This window comes from Cariama cristata, unplaced genomic scaffold (assembly GCF_000690535.1).
Source record: "Cariama cristata isolate BGI_N322 unplaced genomic scaffold, ASM69053v1 scaffold4885, whole genome shotgun sequence".
Taxonomy (NCBI): Eukaryota; Metazoa; Chordata; class Aves; order Cariamiformes; family Cariamidae; genus Cariama; species Cariama cristata.
In genome coordinates, this window is record NW_009619207.1 from 234,331 (window position 1) to 254,331 (window position 20,001).

Consider the following 20,001-nt stretch of genomic DNA (forward strand, 5'->3'; position numbering starts at 1 on the left):
GGAGAAGGGAAGAGAAATGGCATGTTACCAACTTCAGTCAGCCAAGGGAGCACACAGAGCTGTGCTGGCTAAAGAGCTGGTGGCCAAATTCTTGAGTTTGTAGCACTCAATATCTGACTTTCAAAATATCTTCATCTGCTGTGCAAATAGGGAGTGAATCTCCTTTGGAAAAGTGGCCCTAATTCTTCAAGTTCTGAGGTTAAAAATGAAGTTCACGTTTGTAATTGTCTACTGGGTGAGCACTGCAGTGCTAGAAGAGATTATCATGGTTATAATGGAGTGGGGAGGGGGACTGGGGGCCCAGGTCAGCTGCCCAGGGAGCTGCTGAGACTGTAATACAGGTGTAGAAAAGGGAGGACAGGGAAGGAAGAGCATGGAGGAGTTCCTGTGCCTGCAGCGTAGGAGGTTGTTTGTTGCCTAGGATTAAAGATCATGTAATAATGCTCCTTTCTTGTGTTTCTGACATACGATTTTAGGGATGGTCCACAGCAAACAGCCCCACAGCTTGGTGTGTTCACTGGCAACTCTGCAAAGAAATCAGCCCAAAGCTCTTCTAATCAGGTCCTGATGAAATTCCACAGCGATGCAGCCAACGGAGGGATTTTTGCCATTTATTTCTACGGTCTGTATTGCTTACTGAGCAACACGTGCTTTATACCTGCCAAGGGATGCGGAGGGGCATGGATCAGTTGTGGCTTGTTGTGGAGAGAACTGGTTCTGGGGACAAGAAGATGTGAAAAAATGCGCTCTTACCTGCAATCTTCCACAAAGGGCCCAGTTTTACAGGTTTGAGATTGAAGGTCTCTTATGCAATGGAGTGCTGGCACTGGTCACGCAGTCTGTGCAGATGTGGAAATCTGTCTGTAATTTTGTGATCATTCACGCACAGATTGAGTGCCTGCAAACGAACAGCCGTGCCAAGCCTGCACCTCTCTTGAGGTGATGCCTGTAAATATCCTCCTCTCCATGGCAGATCCCATTATGGATAGCTCCGCTGTCTTTACCTGAAACTCTCCTTCCCCGCAGTGTTGGTGGGATGCAATACTGCCTTTCCAATGCTGTGCTAAACCGTTTGGGTCATCTTCGTGGCCTCTTTTAAATGGCAACTGTGTTCCAGCTGAGAGGTGACTTCATTTCTCTGGGGAGGAAAAGGATTCCCATAAAAATCCCTGAATTACCTGGGGATTCTTTGGTGTGAGTGCAGCTCGCACTAGAGGGATGTTGGGCATTAGGCTGAAATGAGAGCATTTGCTGTCCACCACTAAACAAGAGCCCTGCTTTAAATTGGATTAGCTCACAAGATCCTGTGGCAGTACTGGGATTTTAGAAAGTACAAATAGGGACCTCCTCTTGCTTCGGTAATTTTCTGGCAACAATGTCAATAAAGTCTTGCATGAATTTCACGATGAATCTGTGCAGCATGTTTTAGCTTATGTTTAGTTCCAAAAGGCCAGTATTATACGGAGAGGCTGAATTTAAAGACTGTTTGCTAGGCTTTGGAGGGAATTGGTTTACTGCTGCAAAACACTGTAAGATTTATGTTACCAGACAATGGTGCGTATATAACAGTTATGCAAAAAATTATGGTTTAGGCAGTTTGGCTCAGAAATGAGCAGTATGTAAACACTGCTGCAGCTCAGTGAATGCTTCCTTTTGTAATATGAATTAGATACTATCATTGCTGTGGTTAGAGCCCATCAGCATATGTTGCTGTTCTCTGATCTTGATAGCACTTTGTACTGATGTTTCTTCAGCTTATGGTTTACACGGGGTCTAAAGCCACTCGCAGGCATGAGAGGTTTGGAGTTGATGCCGGTAGGAACTGGCGTAGTCTAGCAGTTGTTTATAACCTGTTAACCAACTCGGCACTCTGGCAACTGCTTGGCCTTTTATTCAAGTGTCATTTACTGGCTCATTGCTCCCTTTATACGTGGGACTTTATACTAAAGCCTAACCGCAATGATTTCAGTGTTTGAGGTGGTTGCCTCCAGGGTGAGATTCTTCCCTCTGTCCCAGGCTGTCGTTCTGCGTGCGGTGCCTTGCACACCAAGAACGGTGTGGGAAAAGGGGGGAAATTTTCACAGCAGGCTCAGGCAGTGTGGTCAGTTAAATTTTTGTCATCGCCCTTTGGGGTGTAACTGCAGGAAATGCAATTTCCTCGGGATCTACAGCAATGTGTATTTTCATTTCTGTGTCTGCGTGCTGGCAGATCTAGGACACGTCCACCTTCAGCTTTAAATTGTCTTTTCCCATACAGTGATGATCAGCACCGTGTCAGAGAACCATTGCCGTTTTAAATGCCTGCAAAGAAACATTTCCTTAGGGTGGAGGAAGGGAAACAATAGAATGATTCACAGAGCTTAAAGATTCAATAGCATCCCTTGAAAAATGATGATGATGCACCTGTTATTAGATGGGCTAGTTCAGGTGCCAGCGCGAACTGATGTGTGAGCACGATGGGAAAGGGTTTTATGAGACCGTAACTCAAGGGGGTCCCAGTGTGGTTTCAAGGACGGGACTCGGTTTTGTCCTGGAGAGAACAAATGGTTGTGCTGTTGAAAGGAGCTTTACTGGTGCCATATCACCCATATCCCGAAGCCATCTTAATCACACCTCTGTATTGAAATATGGCCCATTAAGGAGAGGAGATTAATGCTGTAAATACTGGGTTATCTTTCCACATCAATAGATGCTGTCAAGCACTTTTTAAATAGCATTTAATTTAATTTTTTGTTACGGTTTGGTTTCCTTCTTCCCACACTGTCAAACATCTGTTTAAAAGATTGCAAATAAGTGTGTTCCCTCCTGGGATGGCTGTTTGCTGTGTAGCAGAAGGATTCTTCCCTGCTGCCTCCTGTCTCCCCTCCTCTCCCATCGCACGTGCGGGTTCTCCCGGCTCCTTTGCTCATCCATTCTCTGTGCTGCTGTGGTGAATCGCAGAGAAGGAGCTGACTGTCCGAATTACGGAGCCAGCACTTTCCTTTGACACCCTCTGCCCCCCAGTTGAGTTTAGCCCACTGTAGTAGCATGTGTTTGGTTTTTCTTCCCCTTTGCACACATGGGATATGTAAGCCAGTCCCTCACGTTAACCAGAAGCCCTCTGTGTTCCCTCCAGCCCATTCCCCGGACCTCCAAACATTAGATTTTTCTACGCATCTTTTGGGAAAGTATTATCCTACCTCGGGTTAGAGGGTAAGGAAATTGGGGCAAGACAATGGAACATCTGCTTCCGTACGTGTGTTTTTAAGCCTCATCATAAACCTCATTAAGGTTGCTGCCAGGACTGCCAGCCTTGCCGTGGTGTGAAGAGTTCAACATCGTGGAGTTAGTAGGAATTAATATTCAGTGGCAGCTTGAGCTCTGCTATCTTAAATTAAAGGGCTGATATAAATTTCAGAGGAAGTTATGCTTGTCCAGGGTCAGGTGCAGGGGGAGCAAAGATGCAGAGAAGTGCTGAGCAAATAGCAGAAAATGTCTTTCATTAATATTCATTTAGTTCCCAGTACCGTATTTTCAATTTAACCATGCTCACAGCTCTTGGGTGTTTATTTTCATAAGCAGTGCAGTGCTGAAGCCTTATGCACCCACATGCTTGTAAGCAGTGCATTTGTTTTGCTCAGTGTTAGCTGATCTTTAATTTTTGGTGGAAAATTTGCTATTTGCAATGTATTTGGTCAGGTCCGTGAGCTGTAAGGAATTGTTTCTGTTCATCAACTGGATTTCTTCTTCCCGTTTAGCCGCATGGCACCCCTGAAAAAACATCTCATTGGGAAGGTCTGCCCTGCTTTGCCTTCTGTGAGGCACTGACATCAGCCTTGTGTAGGTTGCTTTGTGAACTGCAAGCTACGTACAGGATTTGCAGTTGAAAACATTAGCGCTCCTGGAATTATTTGCAGAAGAAGTTAATGAATAATTCCAAGTTAAAAATAAATCAGTGAGTTTTGCGATCTCTGTTTAAGGACAGGCAGTAAGGATGAAATTCTCCGAGTAATTATCATAATCTACTTGGTGCTGGGGCAGTCTGAGACTCTCCCTCTTCTGTGATTGACCTAATTCCACTGAGGTCACCAGGACCATCTCTCCTGGTATCCCAGAAGGTGCTGGTAGCGTTGCCTCACGTCAGCACCCGTTGACCATCATTCAGTGTTCATCCAAATGGACTCATGCTGTCCAGGCACCTGCGTCTCCACAGACGGACAAAAATATTTTTCCTATTAGGTGTAAGAAATTGCAGAAAGCTACTTTGGGGAAAAAAATACCTGGATCCATCTCTGTAGGGTCTGGAGGGGGGAAAGGGCTGGGTGCACTTTTGCCAATTCCTTCTACTTGTGGAGAGGGAGGATTTGCTCTGATGTCCGTTGTACTTAGCACCGAGATGGCTGTGGCTACCTTCACCCCCAGTTTAACATCTCCTACTCTTCCTTTGCTCTTTCAGCCTACCAGCTCTTCAGATGTCAGCCTCCAACCATCATTCCAAATGCAGAAATCGTCACCGAGAATGAAGAATTTAACATAGGTAGCCTTTCCTGCTCCTCTTAGCCCTCCTTCCCTCCTCACCAGCTGCTGGGAATGCCCGCAGGAAGACACACGCGCGTTGTCACCCCGTAGCTGGGGTTTTAGGAGACCTCGTCACATGCGTAACCGCATGGGGAGCTGTGCGTGACCTTGCTTGACACTCGACATTCAGACGGAGTCAAATTGATCTGATTGTCCCGAGGCTTTTTCCTCTCTGTTAGTAGAGAAGAAGTGGTTTGGCTTTTGTGAAAGCCCTGAGCTTGTTCGGAAACATTCAGAAATCTTTGCCACAATAATAGTTTTCAGGTGTTTCAGATGAAGTGTTGTATGAAAGCTTAGAGGCCGTTACTCTTTTTTTTGAGAACCTTTCACCCATATCGACTGCACTTTTTGTATTTTTTGCTGTTGCTCAGTTACATCCACATTTTAAGTGTATCTGCAACCAGTGGAGTAGCTGTGATCTTTTTTAAAGCAGCTTTCCTTACTGCCTGCTCTCTTTGAGGGAAGTCTCCACCTGAAATAGCTTGCACAAATCATAATAGTCTCAGCGGCAAGACAGCAGTTTATCCCAACTGAGACTCCAGCGTGCCTTTCTGTGCCTTTTATTTCTGCATCTGTGCCTTTTATTTCTGCATGGTCATGCCGGAGCTCGATAGCAGGGGCATGGTCAAGAGGTCTTTGCGCCCCATGGTACCCTCTTCCCAGAGCACGGTTCAACCTTAATGAATTGATCCTTCTCTTGGGTCAAGATGTTTTCTGTTTATGTCTGTAGGTGACATAGTGAGGTACAGATGCCTTCCTGGCTTTACCTTGATTGGAAATGAAATCCTGACCTGCAAACTAGGCACTCATCTCCAGTTTGAAGGACCTCCACCCACGTGTGAAGGTAAAGCCAGGGTTGCCCAGCGTGGCAGCCAAAGCTTCCCTACCCAGAGACTGCGGCAAAACGTGGGGGCTTGCTAAGGGAGGGAGCGAGCTGGATGGCAGCTGGGGGAGGTTCCCTTGCACATACTGCATCTTCGGGGTTAATTCTTAGATCTCCAGGGTCCCAGTAGTGCAAAACCACCCATCAGGACCTTGTGAGAAGGGTAGCGAGACACCTCTGTGCAGGGAAGGGCCTGTCCCAGGGCCGTGCACCTTGGCTAGGCTCGACTAACAACTGGCAAATAACGGTGAGAGGTTTGCTGGGTAACTTACTGCAAGAATGCTGTTGATTAAATGATAGGGAAAGTTCCTCCACCCCTTGCTGGCTGCGGGGATTTTGCGGGGTCTCTGCAGTGTCTGGGTGGGTTTGCCTCACGTTGGGTACTCCTGGATTTATACCCCACACCCCCGGTTCAGGACGGCACTATAAGCTTGTGCTTTTTTGAACAGGGACCGAGCAGAGGTCAGACACACCGTGTGTCTGACTGCATTCCCAAAGTGAGCGTAACAGTCTCCCAAATGTCCTTACCCTGGGAGCGGGGGAGGAATTCTGCGCTGACAGTTTGCTGGGGATACATGAACAGCCAAAGGAAGAGCAGGCTGCAGCGAAGTGAGGCAATCCTGCGAGGAACAGCTCCTCTATTAGTGTCGCAGAATGTTTTACACGGGAGAAAAATGAAAGCCCCGAGCACACGGCGTCGTACACCTTGCTGCTGCTCAGGAGGGATCCCAAAGATATTTCCATGCTACCATGTTACCTTACTTATCCTCTGGCTTCCTGCTGGTACTTTTGTTCGCTCCAGCCGTGATTATTTCATCTCCTTCATTCCCTCCTATCTGAACATTTTTACCATATAATGGGATATTTTTCTATAGCCTTATTCTCTCTGAAATAGCATGAACTGAAGGAGAGAAAGGGAGGTCGTTCAATTATTTACTGATGGTTGTTAGCCTGGGGGTAAAGGGACTGCTTAAATTACATCTGGCCACCAATTTATAGAGGTCAAAAAATCACTGATGGGATTAAGGATTTGGAAAGAATACACTGTTCTTTCTGGATAGTTCTGGCTGTTTTCTATTAATACAAGCATAGTGTTTGCACTAGGGTTTAGTGACAATTACAGATAAACAAAGATCCCTTCCTTTTTATGCTTTTTGCTCACTCTGTGTGTTTGCCGCGTCTTCCGGGGTATTTTTGCTGGCCTTTTATTTGGTGTTTTCAGCTGGATTTAATATTTCCAGAAGCTGAATGGGGTGTAGTGATTAGAGAAGGCAATTGGAGTTCTTATGTTCAAGTTAACAACTCGGTGGGTGACTTGGGGTAAGCCTGTAGTTCCACACCTTGTTCTAACCCAGGTAATAAAGTTTCCAGGGACTCCCGGGCAGTGTTTCGTAACTTGAGAATAGTTGCTTGGTTGCAGTGCCGTTCATTTTGAAAGATGTGAAAACGATGCGAAGACAGTTGAAATTGTTTGTTTGTGTTGTTGCTTCGTGCCCCTTCCTTTAAATGTGACAATTGCTTGGATTTGTGGAAAAGCAGCGAGCTTGGTTTGGAGCCTGCATCAGGGTCTGGGGATTCTCCGTGAGCCCCAGGGTGAAGGTGCGCTGTGGCTGTACGTGGGTCGGAGTTGTGCTCTATCTTGACCTAGCTCATCAAGACAGACCTTCTTGGCCCTAGTGTCTTGGGTTTCCTTCCTTCCTCTGCAAAATAGGAAAATTCACTTTCTGTTGTCTCTCCTTCACGTTCCCTGCAGTGCACTGTCCGATGAACGAGGTTGTGACAGACTCCACCGGTGTGATCCTCAGCCAGAGCTCCCTGGGGAGTTACCCTCACTTTCAGACCTGTTCTTGGGTGGTGAAGGTCGAGCCTGGGTACAACATCTCCCTCACCATAGAGTACTTCCTGAGCGAGAAGCAATACGATGAGTTTGAAATCTTTGATGGTAAGAGACTCAGCGGTTTGGCTTGCATAGCAACCGAGGGGAAAGGACAGAAATGGCAGAGTGTTGTTAGTTGTTAGTCTCTGTTCCCAGAGCACTCTGGGGAGAGCTTTCCACCGCTCCGCCTATACCTTTCTACTGGACTTAAAGAAAGCTCCTCCTAAGACTCATTGATTCTCTGGATAAGAAAATATCAATGATTTGATTTTTGGATGGATCTAAAGTATTTTTCCAAGGGGCAGGAGTTAGCAAGCTCCTGGGAGAAATGGTAGCAGAGGTTGCTGGAAAGGGACGAGTTGAGAAGGTGGGAATTCTCATCCCTGAAGCCCGTGCAGACCAGATTTCTAGGGCCATGAGTTCTCATGAACTGAGAGGGGGCCTGTCAGTATTGCAGTGAAGCAGCTTTGTAACCAAATGCAGAATGCAAGTGCTGTGCTGATGCTCCTGTGGTTGCCCACTGGGACCTGAGCTGCGGGCATGCTGCCCGGAACAAAATCCTGGTCTTACTGCGATCAACTGGCCTTTATTTGCTGTTGGTTTCCCAGAAGCTCATGGTGAAAGCTCCCGTGCTGCGGTTCCACAATATGCCTGTTCCTCCTGCAGAAACACATCCTGGCACGTAACGCCCACGAGTGACTGTTGGCGTTTCAGCCCTGACTTTTCCTCGTCCCCTTCTTCCTTACAGGTCCCTCTGGCCAGAGTCCGCTGCTCCTATCGCTGAGTGGGAACTACTCTGCCCCTCTGACCGTCACCAGCAGCGGGAACAAAGTCTATCTCCGTTGGTCCTCTGATCATGCCTACAACAGAAAAGGCTTCAAAATCCGCTACTCTGGTAAGCACACAGCAGAGAGCAGATGCCTCTGCCAAGAACGTGGCCATCTCTTCAGCCAAGGATCTCCACAAAATTGCTGCAGAGGGGCATAGGCCATCTGTGTTGGCAGAGGCTGCCAAGGCCTGGGAAGATGCACAGAGCTGGGCTCATTCTGAGCTGGTGAGGCTGGGGAAGGCAGGTTTCTTACCAGGAGAAACCTTGAAGCTTTGGCTGGTTTCTCAACCACTCTTAAGAATCAGAACCAGAATATATAACCATAGATGACATGGCTCTGGATGAGCAAAACCCACCCCATGCAGTTCACAGTAAAGATTGCTGTGTTACGGCGTTAGTGTGTCCTTGCAATGAGGCCATTTTAAGATGTTTGAAGATGAACATCACAAAACATAAGAACGCGTTTAGGAGCTGCTTGGTGCATGAGGCGCAACTTACATGTGACTGAGCGTGTTACAGCGTTTGCAGTGAACTGTTTAAAACACGTTGTGCTCCTGCTCGGGCATTCTGCCGCTGCTCTCGCAGGAACAGGACCAGGGGGTCTTGGTTGCTCATTGAGCACAAACCAGCTGCTGATACTGAATGTTTGCTGAGAATGCCTTAAAATGAATTACTGTGTTTTGGAACTTAGCAAATCTTAATTAATGGAAGTTATAAAACTGGGTTGAGAACTTGCCAGTATGTCATAAATAAGTAATGACTTTACTCCGTAAATGAATTAAGTAATATTTAATTATCAGAAATTAGTCTTTATTTCTGGAGCCGAGTGAAACTTGGATAGTAGCCCTGCACGCTTTCCCCCTTTGACTTTGTATTTATCTATCACAAGTTCTCTGTTTCGTGTACAGCCTTAGGTTATGGTAGGCACGGTGTAATTCCTGAGAACAGGAAGGGAATTTGTCTTGATATACTGCCCATCCCATCCAGCGATTGATTTATTTTCTTCTGCCGTTCTCTCCAGCTCCTTACTGTAGCCTCCCACAACCGCCAGCCCACGGGCTGATCCTCAGCCAGACGGGTCTGCACCCCGGCAGCACGGTCCGCTTCGGCTGTGACTCAGGCTACCGTCTCGTCGGCCACAGCACCACCACCTGCTCCCAGCACCCTCAGGGCTACTTCCACTGGAACGAAGCGATCCCTCTGTGCCAAGGTGAGAGCAGGCAAACCTATTATTACCAGGATCTGGGAGTCCTAGGAAGGACTGAGGAAAATGCAGTAAAATTAAAAACCTCTTGTAATTCCCCCAGTCCCCTGCTGAGAACAGGCTTGGAGCTACAGGTCGGCAGTGAGGGGTGCTCCTCCTGCATCCACGTCCTTGGGAATAGGTGAGCAAGGAGGGAAGGGAGTAACTGTGAGCGTTCAGGATGGAGGAGGAAAAAAAAGCATCTGTGTAAAGGCTAGTGCTGTAGAAGTGTTTAAACTCTTAGTGAAGACACAGCCAAGCCTCGGTTAAGGACAGGAGAAGCTATTGCTTGGAAGAATCTGGAAGGGCTGGCAGGAGCACAGGTCCCTCTGGGCTTTAGTGACTGGAATTTCCTTTGGTATTTCTGGAAGTGCCCTCTTAGGTCTGCGTGTGCCAACGGGGGATGAGAAATTTCTTGGAATTCAGATGGCGCCCAGTTTCTGTTGGCTTCGTGTAAGATTTAGGCATGTAGTTGTTCTTTCCACATTTCCTCCTAATTAACCATAATCTTTATGACATGCCACACTTAGCAGGGGGCTCCATCCAGGCGTGGGAGTGGAGGGGAGGACAGGGCAGTGCGCCCCAGCGGGCTTTGCTTCGGTGCTATTTTGTCTCCCTTGCTATGTTCACTTTCTGATTGCACCTTTTTCTCAATCCGCCAATCATCCCTGTTCCTTTGTGTTGATAAAATGCCCATCTTTATTCTGATGAAGCCTTTCAGTGTCTTTGAACATTCATCCATGTTCCAAGGGGACTGAGCACTGGGGATTAATATTGCATCGACTTCCCTGGAAACTAGCCAGAGAGCAGAGACAGCGTAGGCAAAATCTCCTTGCAGTGTCTGCACTGTTGTCCAGCCCAAGCCGTAAGGAAAAGCAGCGTGCTTTAGTGTGGGAGGTACCAAAGAACCTTGAAAAAATCCTTTCTGTGCTCCCGAATCACTTAGTCTCTTTAGAAACGGCATGGGATGCAAGCGGTCCTGCCTCTGAAGGGTGGTTTTATGCTGTGGGTCTCCTCCATTTGGAGCCCTTTCAAGGCTGTATTTATTTAAAGGTGAGTGGAAAGCAGTAAACCAAGACCCTGCCACCCAGTCCCGTTGGCAAGGGGGAGCTGGGAAGCTGGGCACAAGCTGGCAGAGTGATTTAGCCTCCACGATAACGTGACGGGGGCAAACACCGAGTGCTGGAATGAGCAGATGAACTGCACAGCAAGACCAGCAGGCACACAGGGCTGTCATGGCAACTGTGCCTCCCGAATCCTTAGCCCAGTGTAAGGGATTCCTGTTAATGTATTGCATCCTTTTTTGAAGGAAAATCATGTAATCAAGAATAGGTACAAATGCCACTAAGTCTTTACTGCCCTGGTGTGCTGGCATGCCACCTGAGCCGTGGGTTCAGCTCCAAAATTTATATTTACCTCCAAGAGGTGTAATGGTGTGTGGGAAATGGATTTTAAACACGGAGGCGGGGAGGAGATGGAGAAAGGATGTATGGGGAGATTGGGAGAGGATGTACTTGGATGAGGTATCACCTGACAGCAGTGATTCAAAGCAGAAAGGAGTCCTGAGCAGCAGTTCGCAGGCCAGCAGGGAGGGAGTTGGAGCCAGACCATCCATGGGGTGGTCACTACCTGGCTTGGAAAAGCAGAGGGGCTCCTGCGGTGCTGGTGAGCACCCCAGGTCTGCACCGTGGGATGGAGGGGTGTGGGAAGAGGATTTCCCACCGGAGCTGCGTGAGAAGCACTAAACCCACTCCGTACCGTTGTGGTTCAGCTGAACGTGTGACGTGTTGGGAGCTCGATGGGCACAACTTGTGGTGCTGATCCATAGCGTTCACCAAGGGAGAAGGAATTTGGGAGCCAACTTGTGGCATTTCAGCTAGGCTCCTGCTCCGATTTCCCCTTTGGAGGGGGGTGTGCATCGCCACTGAGCACACAGAGAGCAGCTCGGTCAGGATCTTGGTGCTGGATGTCCCTCTGGAAGGGGGGATGAAGGGATGTCCTCCCTCTCTCTCTCCAGCGAGGAGGAGGGCTTGCTGTTGAAGTAGCCTCTTTGGGAAAGTCACCTCCTCTCTCTGTTTCCCCATATTTACATCAGGAATCTTTACCATGGGCCAGTTTTATCAAGTGCCTTGAGGTGGATGCAGGAGGTGAGCGAGTGGCAGGGAGCCGGAGCTGTAGGAGAATTCGTGGCGGAGCAGCTCCCCCCCCTGGCTTCGAGCAGCTGATAGCCAGGGCTGGCTCCCCTCTTCTGGCCTGCTTCAGCTACAGAAAATCCGACTTTCCCCCCCCCCCCCCCCATTTTTTCTCAAAGCCAACTGGCAACCTTTGCTTTGGGCTGTACTCAATTTCTCATCCTTTCTGGTGGCCAGGACAGCATGGCAGAGGTTTGGGAACTCGATCCATAACACTGCATAAATTGCTCACACAATCGGCTGTGTCAGGAGGAGGGGAACTGGGGTGCCTGTGAACACATGGTCTGGTTAACAAATGACGCTTCCCATAGCTCCTTTCTGCCAGCGCATAATCCTCTTCCCCTTCCCGATCCCCTCTGAATAATCTTTACTACATGCTCTGTCCTAGCTGACATTTATGGAAGCAGCAGAAAATATTCTGCGGGGAACAATCTTGCGTTGGCACAATGGGGGAAGAACACAAGATGATCTAATACGCCTTTTCTGTCTCTGCTGCCTATTTTTAAGCTGCTTTGTTTCTGGAATCCCAGCTGCAGATTTGCTTTCATAGCCTCTGTCCCTTCTCCTAGCACGTCATCTGCCTGCAGACAGAGTTGTTGTACGTTTGAACCCCGATAAGTGCTCCTTTCTCCTTTATGCCTGGACCGTGCTCTCCATGGGTGTCTCCAAGCCAAATGCTGGTTTGCGTTCACCTGGGACAACTATTCTCTTTTATCGTCTCTGATTCTGTTGAATTGCAGTGCCCACAATTTGAGCCTCAGAGATACTTTTTGGAGCAGGTGGCAAGTTTATTGCCATCCCCAAAATCAGGCTTTTCTGCTTTGTGCAGGGCTCTGTAAGTAAAAACTTCCTGATACCACATTCTGCTCAAGGATGCTGGGTTTGTAGGGAGGGAACGATCCTGCCACGGGTGCAGGGCAGCAGAGGTTGCAGCCCCAGTTGGCTCTCCCTGTCCAGTCGTCTTCATGTTGTAGCCCAACCGTCTGCAGCTGAAGGGGGTTACATTTTTTTTTATTATTATTTCTGGTGGCTTAATGACACTTGTAGTTAACTGCATCTGGCCCAGAGGCACTGTGTGATTGCTAACTTTTGTATCGGGGCAGGGCTTCTGCGACGGGAAGGCTCTAAATGATCAGACCACTGGAGAGGCAGACAGAGGGAGCTTGCTGGGAGGCAGGACTAGGCAGCAGTAAGTCATCCTTCCCTTTCATCCTTCCCTGGTGCAGAGAGAGAATGGCAAGTGGCAGCTCAGCCTTGCTGGCCTGGAGCACAGCTGGCCCTGGGCTCTCATCGCTCCCCTGTCCCTCCCTGCCAGTCTCTGTGCCTCAGTGTCCTGGTGGCAAATAGAGGTGTGATGAGTTTTGGGGAAGCGTCAGGCTGCAGAAGAGGATTGACCAGAGCAAGGGGAAGGCTTTGCTGGGGGCAGTGGCATGGGAAGGGGGTCAGCTTTCTCACCAGCTGCCTTGGTTGGATGCAGCACCAGAAAGTAATGGGAAGGGAACTGCCGGGTGGGAGTGAAAGGGTAGGGCTCTCCAGGTCCCCTCTTCTTTTGCCTCAGAATGAAATTGGTATTCAGCGTGGCTGCTTGTCTAGACACCCAGCCTTGTAGAGAGATTCGCCAAGCTCCTTAGCTCGATGAAGTGACATACGTGTGATTATCATTTCAACCAGGGATATGCCTGATCGTGCTAATACGAGCCTGCTGAATTACTCACACCTATTAGCAGCACCAGCGTCTGCAAGGTGCTGTGTAATTGTGCTCTGGGCCGGGGCTCTGGCTGACTCATGTAGCAGGAGTGGGATAAAAGTGACTTGGACCTTGAGTGGTAGAAAGCTCCAGTGGTTGTGCTGATGCCGTACACGGTAGGTTTGGGGTCTCCTTTTCAGTGCTCAGTGGGGTCCACGTCACCAGAAGGTTGCTGTCACTAAGGTTGCTGATTTTCTAGCCCCCGTTTGTGTGCAGAGGGAATGTCGGGAAGGTGGATGTCTGTTGAAGTGTCAGCATGTGGCGTGGGACACATAGGCTCAGCCTCCGGTTCGAGCGTTAGCTGGGTGGGAGCAGCTCGGGCTGCGCCAGGAAGGCATGGATTTCCTTTAGAGCATTTTTAAAACGCAGACAGTTGTTTGGGTTAGGTGTTGGCCTGCGAATCCGTCCTTGCCAGCAGGCTCTGCTCAGCTCGGTGCCCCGCAGAGGCTCTGGGCAGCCCCGCTGGCTGCTGCTCTCACCGTGGCAGCTCTGCGGGTCCCAGGCGGCTCCCTCCCCTTTGGCAGCCCGTGCCTGTCCGGACCGGTGGGCTGTGCGTCCCCATGCGTGGGGGGCTTCCCCCAGAGCCACGACTTGGAGAGAGGGATGGGAACCTGCGTGCTGTTTGTGGAGGCAGATCTGGGCTTGGTTTCCCAGCGTTCCCGAATGCTGACAGAGAAAAACAGATTTGAGTGACAGACTCCCAGTGCTGGTGTTCCCAGGGGTAGGGAAGGGGGCAACGGGGCTTGTCCTGTCTTGTGGAACTCTTGCAGCATAAATGAATGTGGTTCTGGTCGGTCTGTATTTGGCGGTTGCTCATCTTTCTGTGACCTGCCTGTCCCCGTCTCTGCCCTGTTTGGCCGCTCTCCTGGCCGCAGACCTGAGGACCTCAGCAGGAGTGGTGCAGAGCATCTTCTCCGAGGTGCTGCCATCTTGAGCAGCCGTTTGGCATTGTGCCTGTTGATCAATTTTTTCCCTGAATTCCCCCCCTTACCTTCTCAGCCGTAATGCTAAATTTAGCCTTCCTTCTGCCACAACATAATTATACAATTTGCTGCCTTATGTAATACAGAAGTGCTGTTGGAAAGGGGTTTCAGGTTGTTGCTGCTGTGGGATGTAAATACAAAGCGTTATTGCTATCTAATCCTTTATTTCTGTGTGAAAACTTTTGAATACTGTGTTGATGCATTTTGTGTTACAGATATTATAGAAAGTTCTCTTCCAGGAGAAATTGGTATTCGGTGTTGGCTTTGTTGTCACCGCACTGATAGACAGGAGTTTAAAAAATCTGATGCTCTGTGAAAGTGGGCATTCGTTGCCGCTTCTGGGGTTCAACAGGGGGCTGGAGCTTTTGTAAACAGGAGAGCTTGGGATCTGGGCTTTCAGCTCACCACAAATCCATGATAAAATTGGAAGCTGACTTATTTCTTGGTTGTGTTTTATTCCCCTCCTCCTTCCCAGCTCTCTCCTGTGGCGTTCCCAGAGCCCCGAAGAACGGCGTTGTCTTTGGCAAGGAGTACACGGTGGGTACGAAAGCCGTGTACCATTGCAACCAGGGCTTCCAGCTGCAGCCCGGCGAGGAGCCCAGCACCGAGTGCCTGCGGGCCGGGCACTGGAGTAACGGCAACCAGCCCCCGCAGTGTGTGGGTGAGTGTTTGCAGCCAGTGCCGTCCCACGGGGAATTTTGAAAGTCCCTTCAGTAATGTCTTCTAGCTCTCACATGGACAGGTTTGCCTCACAGGTGCGGTATTTGGGATACCAGATTTCTAATCCTGCATAACTTGGGTCTGATGGCCCCTCTTAGGGTGTCTTGGTTTCCCACTTGTAAAACAGGGATGCTAATACTGGCCCCCTTGTTAAAAAGCCAGCACACTTGCCGAAATGCCCTGAAGTGCCCTGGAGTTAAACACCTATTAACGTCTTTCTGTCTTATTTCTTTTCCCTGCCTCACCACATCTGGTTTCTAGCTGTCACCTGTCCCGATATCAACAGCATTGCAGTGGAGCATGGTCGGTGGCGGCTGACCTACGAGATCCAGTACCACTACAACGCCCAGCTGATGCTCATCTGTGACCCGGGGTACTACTACACAGGCCAGCGGGTCATCAGGTGCCAAGCCAACGGGAAGTGGAGCGTAGGCGAACCGATGCCGACCTGTAAAAGTAAGAGTGGTGAAGCTCAGGAGCCGCACCGGGGCCAGCCAGCTTAGCGGGATGTCTTGCAGGGGACGGGGGTTTCTGTTTCCATTGGATGGGTGTGCAAGCTCTGCCGTTGACCTGCAAACACACCACGGCCCTGACCGCTCCTGGCGGCATCTGAGAGCGCAGCTACGGAGCTGCTCTGGTAGAAGAGTGTTTGGATGCAGGGAGAGGTCATCTGTTGATCGGATTCTTGGCTTGATCTAAACAGTTCAGCGAGAACTCAAGCACATTAGCTTATCTGTAGCTCTCACTGGTGCCAGATACTCTGAAGTTTGCTTTTAAGAAAAAAAAAAAATCTGATTTAAAACCTAACCTCTTCCTTTTTTATGCAAACACCAAGTTTACGAGGGTAACAGTGTCACCTGTAAATCAAAAACGCTCTTGGCAAACAGGCGGCTCAGTCGGTTGTTCTCACATGACTGCTGTGCTTTGGACCTTTTCTTTTGTCAAAGGTGCAGTTTTTCTCTCTCTAAGTGCAGACAGAAACATTTCTCCTTCAGAATGGCAGCTTTCCTTTCCCTCCTGCCTCCCTTTGTTTCTAGAGGTGCAACTGCCAACTTTGGTGACAGATGTAGTTTTACCCCTGCTAGCTCTTCAGCCAGATCCAGGAGCGTGAGCCTGATTTCGTTTTATTTCTTCAGTGTTATTGCCACCTAAATTCAAATGACAGGATCTTGGCAATGTGCTAAGGTCAGAAGCACCCAGCGTGAGTCTCTTGATTTCTTGCTGAGTGCGAAAGCTCCAGAGGGTTTGCAGGTCTGTAAGGTAGATAAAATAAAGAGCTGAAGTTTGTGGCTGGGAGCTGCATTTGCCAGGGCTCTGGGCCAGGCTCCGGCTGCACCCCACGACCCAGCTTTTGGCTGGGTGTCCTTTCCGAGTCTGATCTTCAGACGTCAGCTCTGTCCTGGAAGTCGTGAGAAAAAGCTGGGTGTCACTTTCTAATTGGAAATCTTGTGCTGTTTTGTGGCTTTTCTGGAAGTCAGGCTTCCCAGCTGTATATAGCAATCGGTTAATAATAGAAATACAGAAGGTTTTTGAACACAGCAGTGTGAAAACCTTCTATAGTTTCTTCCTAGTCAGTCTTATCTTTAGTACTTCCTTGAAGCGTAAATATTAATAGCATTTATATTTGTCACCTCATGTAACACAACTCTGAATTGTTGTTGTTATCCACGTAACTAATAATATTTCCTACTCATTTCTGCCTGCAATAATAACTTGTGGTGGTAACCGTCACTGAGTGCATTTCTTTAAAAAACATAGCTCCCTGCCTGTTCTTGCTTACTGTACTTCGGGATCTCTTTTAGTTATCTCGTGCGGAGACCTGCCAACTCCACCGAACGGGAACAAGATCGGCACGCTGACCAGCTACGGGGCCACAGCCATCTTCTCCTGCAACACCGGCTACACCCTGGTAGGGTCCCGCGTGCGGGAGTGCATGGCCAACGGACTCTGGAGTGGAGCAGAAGTGAGATGTCTGGGTAGGTGCGGGCTATCCATGAGGTTTGTCAAAAGACTGCGTTTCGGGAGGGAATAAGAATTTTAGATACTGATTCAAGAAAGAACCCAACTGAGGACTGAGCGCTGCTGAAGCTGTAGGGTTTTAAGCAGATATGAAAAGGAAGCAGGCTTTGATTCCTTACTGCTCAGGAGATGTGAGGTGTTTTGAGATTGGAGAGGGAGAGCTTTAAAAATGATATGTTGTTTTTCCTGCCGCTCTGGTTTTATTGATGACTGCAGAGTCTCGAATTCAGATGCACCCGGAGAGTCGGGGTGGTGTGCGATGCCTTTAGGAGGGGCCGGTGCGAGCTCTCGGTGATTCTCCTGTTTCCCTCCCGCAGCGGGGCACTGCGGTGTTCCCAGTCCCATCGTCAATGGGCAGATCAACGGGGAGAACTACAACTACCGCGGCAGCGTCGTTTATCAGTGCAACCCCGGCTTCCGCCTAATCGGGATGTCGGTGCGGATCTGCCAGCAGGACCACCGCTGGTCTGGGAAGACGCCTGTCTGTGTGCGTAAGTATGTTGTCGGATTTCTTTAGCCCTGGTGACGGTCAGAGGACAAGAGCGCATGTAAAAACCCTTGTTCAGGGTTCACTCGCCCAGGCTGCGCACAGTTGCTTTGCCCACACCCAGCGAGTGCTGCACAAGCATCCCCGGGCTTGACGGAGGAGGGAGCTGAGGTGTGGCAGGAGTGGCAACGGTGCAATTTTGGCTGCTTTGCAAATTCTGCTTTTTGTTGTTTTTCATATGCGGAATTTCTAATGGATAAGGCCAGTTGAAGGTGTGATTTCTGAGGAGACCACCCTTTATTGGGATGGGGAGGGGGTTAAAGGCAGACATAGCCACACCAGGCACACCACGGCTGTCACCGTCTTTGAGACCCATGCTCTGTGCCAGAGGAAAGTCAGTCTCTCCTCCTCTAATCCACATTCGCAAGTCACCTTGTACAACCTGCTCGTTTATCTTTCTGGTAAATAAGCTAATTAAGTAAGTCTCTGGAGCTCTAAGGTGTTAATAAGTTTAAGCATCATCTTATCAACGGACAGGGCCATCCATATATTTCATATCGTGATTCTCCAGTTGTTTGCTTCCAATCTGTCCTGTCTGGTTTAGAACTGTATGTGCTGAGGCACAGTAATAACAGCAAGATATGAAGTAAGGAATGACCTATCAATGAATATGCAGATTCCAGCCTGAAAATAAGAAACAGACTTAAGTTGTCAAGGTTAGCAGTGGCTCCAAAATTTGGAGGATGTCTACGATTCTGCATGAGCTTTTTAGTAAAAGAATTATTGGAAAGGCTGTCGCTGGGTCTGTAGGTAGGTTTGAATTACTCTCGTGTCTGAGGATGCTCTGTTGAAAAAGTTTTAATTCACTCTTACCTGCCAAGTATATACATACTAACCTTGGATCGGGAAGTCATATTGATAGAGGTCCTCCTGCTGTCAGGATTTATGCAGATGCAGGGTTTTCTGAACATCCATTTTCATGGCTCATCTTGTTTCTTTTGGGAGGGACCAAACGCATTAGAACAAAGCAGATGATCGTTGCTCGTCTATATCTGTCTTCCGACTGCTGAAAAAAAAATGCGGCGCCTTTGGCTCTGCTTCATGCCGGCTTCTGGCTCTGGCACCTGGAAACCCAACAGGCTGCGGTGCAGAGATCTGTAAAGCCGTCACGTGTGTAGAAGTTGGCCTTGAAGTTATTACGCTGCGTTAGGCCTTATGGATAACATAAATTTAATGTTGTTAAAGCAGAGCACTGTTGAGCTCTGAAATTAGAGGCCTTGAGGCTTTATTGCTTCTGAAGAAGCTCAGGGCACTGTGTGTCTTACCACATTATAATTTCCTATTGTCCTGATATTTTCCCTTTAAACCTGCTACAGTTGCTTCCTCTGTGTGGACAGGTCTTTTTGATCCATACCAACCGTGGGGAGCCTTTTTTTTTCTGGGACAGAATCCATCACCTGTTTCAAAATATGTATAATCGTATTCAGAAGTACCTCAGAGAATCTGACGTCCGCTTCCTGCAGCGCTGAGAGGCTATCTTGCTTCATATTTTTTAAACCTGTACCTGTCACCAGTTTGCATAAGGAATAAATTCCTATCCCTGTGGTATAGTCCAGCCCTAGCAGTCAAATGGGTTATGGATCTTTTGTGGGAATTTCATCTTCCCCTCTAGCTTCTGGCTTTGGCAGCTGTACAGCTCAACTGCTGGACCCTTACTGATGGACCGTTACCTGGTTTCAGTGTGACAATAATCAATATTGCCTTGTCCTCAGCTGTCGGAAGATGTCACATTCCTTAAGGAGCCAAAAATCTCCGTATGGCGTATCCTGACATTTCTTTTGCGCAGTGGAACTCACTGCTGTGCTTGAAGCAGAGGTGTCCCATCTTCCCCCGCAGCGGGGGCTGTATCCTCCCTGCATCGCCCACCTCTGCTTGAGGTGCCAGCGGAGTGGCCCAGTCAAAAGCACTTTGCATTTCAGCATTGTCTGTGCTTGCTGCTGCTCCAGCCTTTGCCTCCGCATCTTCCCTGGCCGTTGTCGGAGCGGCTCAGACCGGGACCTTTTAGCTCTTCACCTTGTCGCTGGCCCAAGCTAACATCAGCCACAGGAACAAAAACTACACAAAAATCCTCATTTCGGGGATTTAGAAATAAAGGTTTTCCCTCAAAGTTTTTCAAACTTTAAAGCAGGAATATTTAAGCTTTCTAGGCCATATGCTAAAAACCTGATTTTTCTCATATTTTTCCTTTCTTTTAACTGTCCCTCTAGGTGTAACTTTATACTGCAGTGAGCATACATCTGGCCTACATCAGGGAGAGGGAGGAAAACATCAGATTTCATGACTCTGTGTGTGATGCCCAGGGTAATGTAAGGCAATAGATTAATAGCAGTAGCTGGGATTTTTGAAGAGGAGCTCTAGGGATTTATGGTTTAAGTCAGTAGGATACTGGCATTCAGCTGCTTAGA

The 20,001-nt window shown here is 48.7% G+C and overlaps 1 protein-coding gene across 1 annotated transcript in view; it reads left to right on the forward strand.

The window, feature by feature from the left end:
* LOC104162428 (CUB and sushi domain-containing protein 2-like) overlaps nt 1-20,001 on the forward strand; it is a gene marked incomplete at its 5' end in the record, with an annotated part of 281,493 nt that overhangs the window by 232,554 nt on the left and 28,938 nt on the right. The window contains 10 exon segments of the mRNA XM_009701143.1: nt 477-622; nt 4,436-4,516; nt 5,288-5,401; nt 7,194-7,382; nt 8,065-8,211; nt 9,167-9,355; nt 14,786-14,971; nt 15,292-15,486; nt 16,833-17,006; nt 17,367-17,540. Of these exon segments, the coding sequence (XP_009699445.1) occupies nt 477-622; nt 4,436-4,516; nt 5,288-5,401; nt 7,194-7,382; nt 8,065-8,211; nt 9,167-9,355; nt 14,786-14,971; nt 15,292-15,486; nt 16,833-17,006; nt 17,367-17,540 (1,595 nt within the window).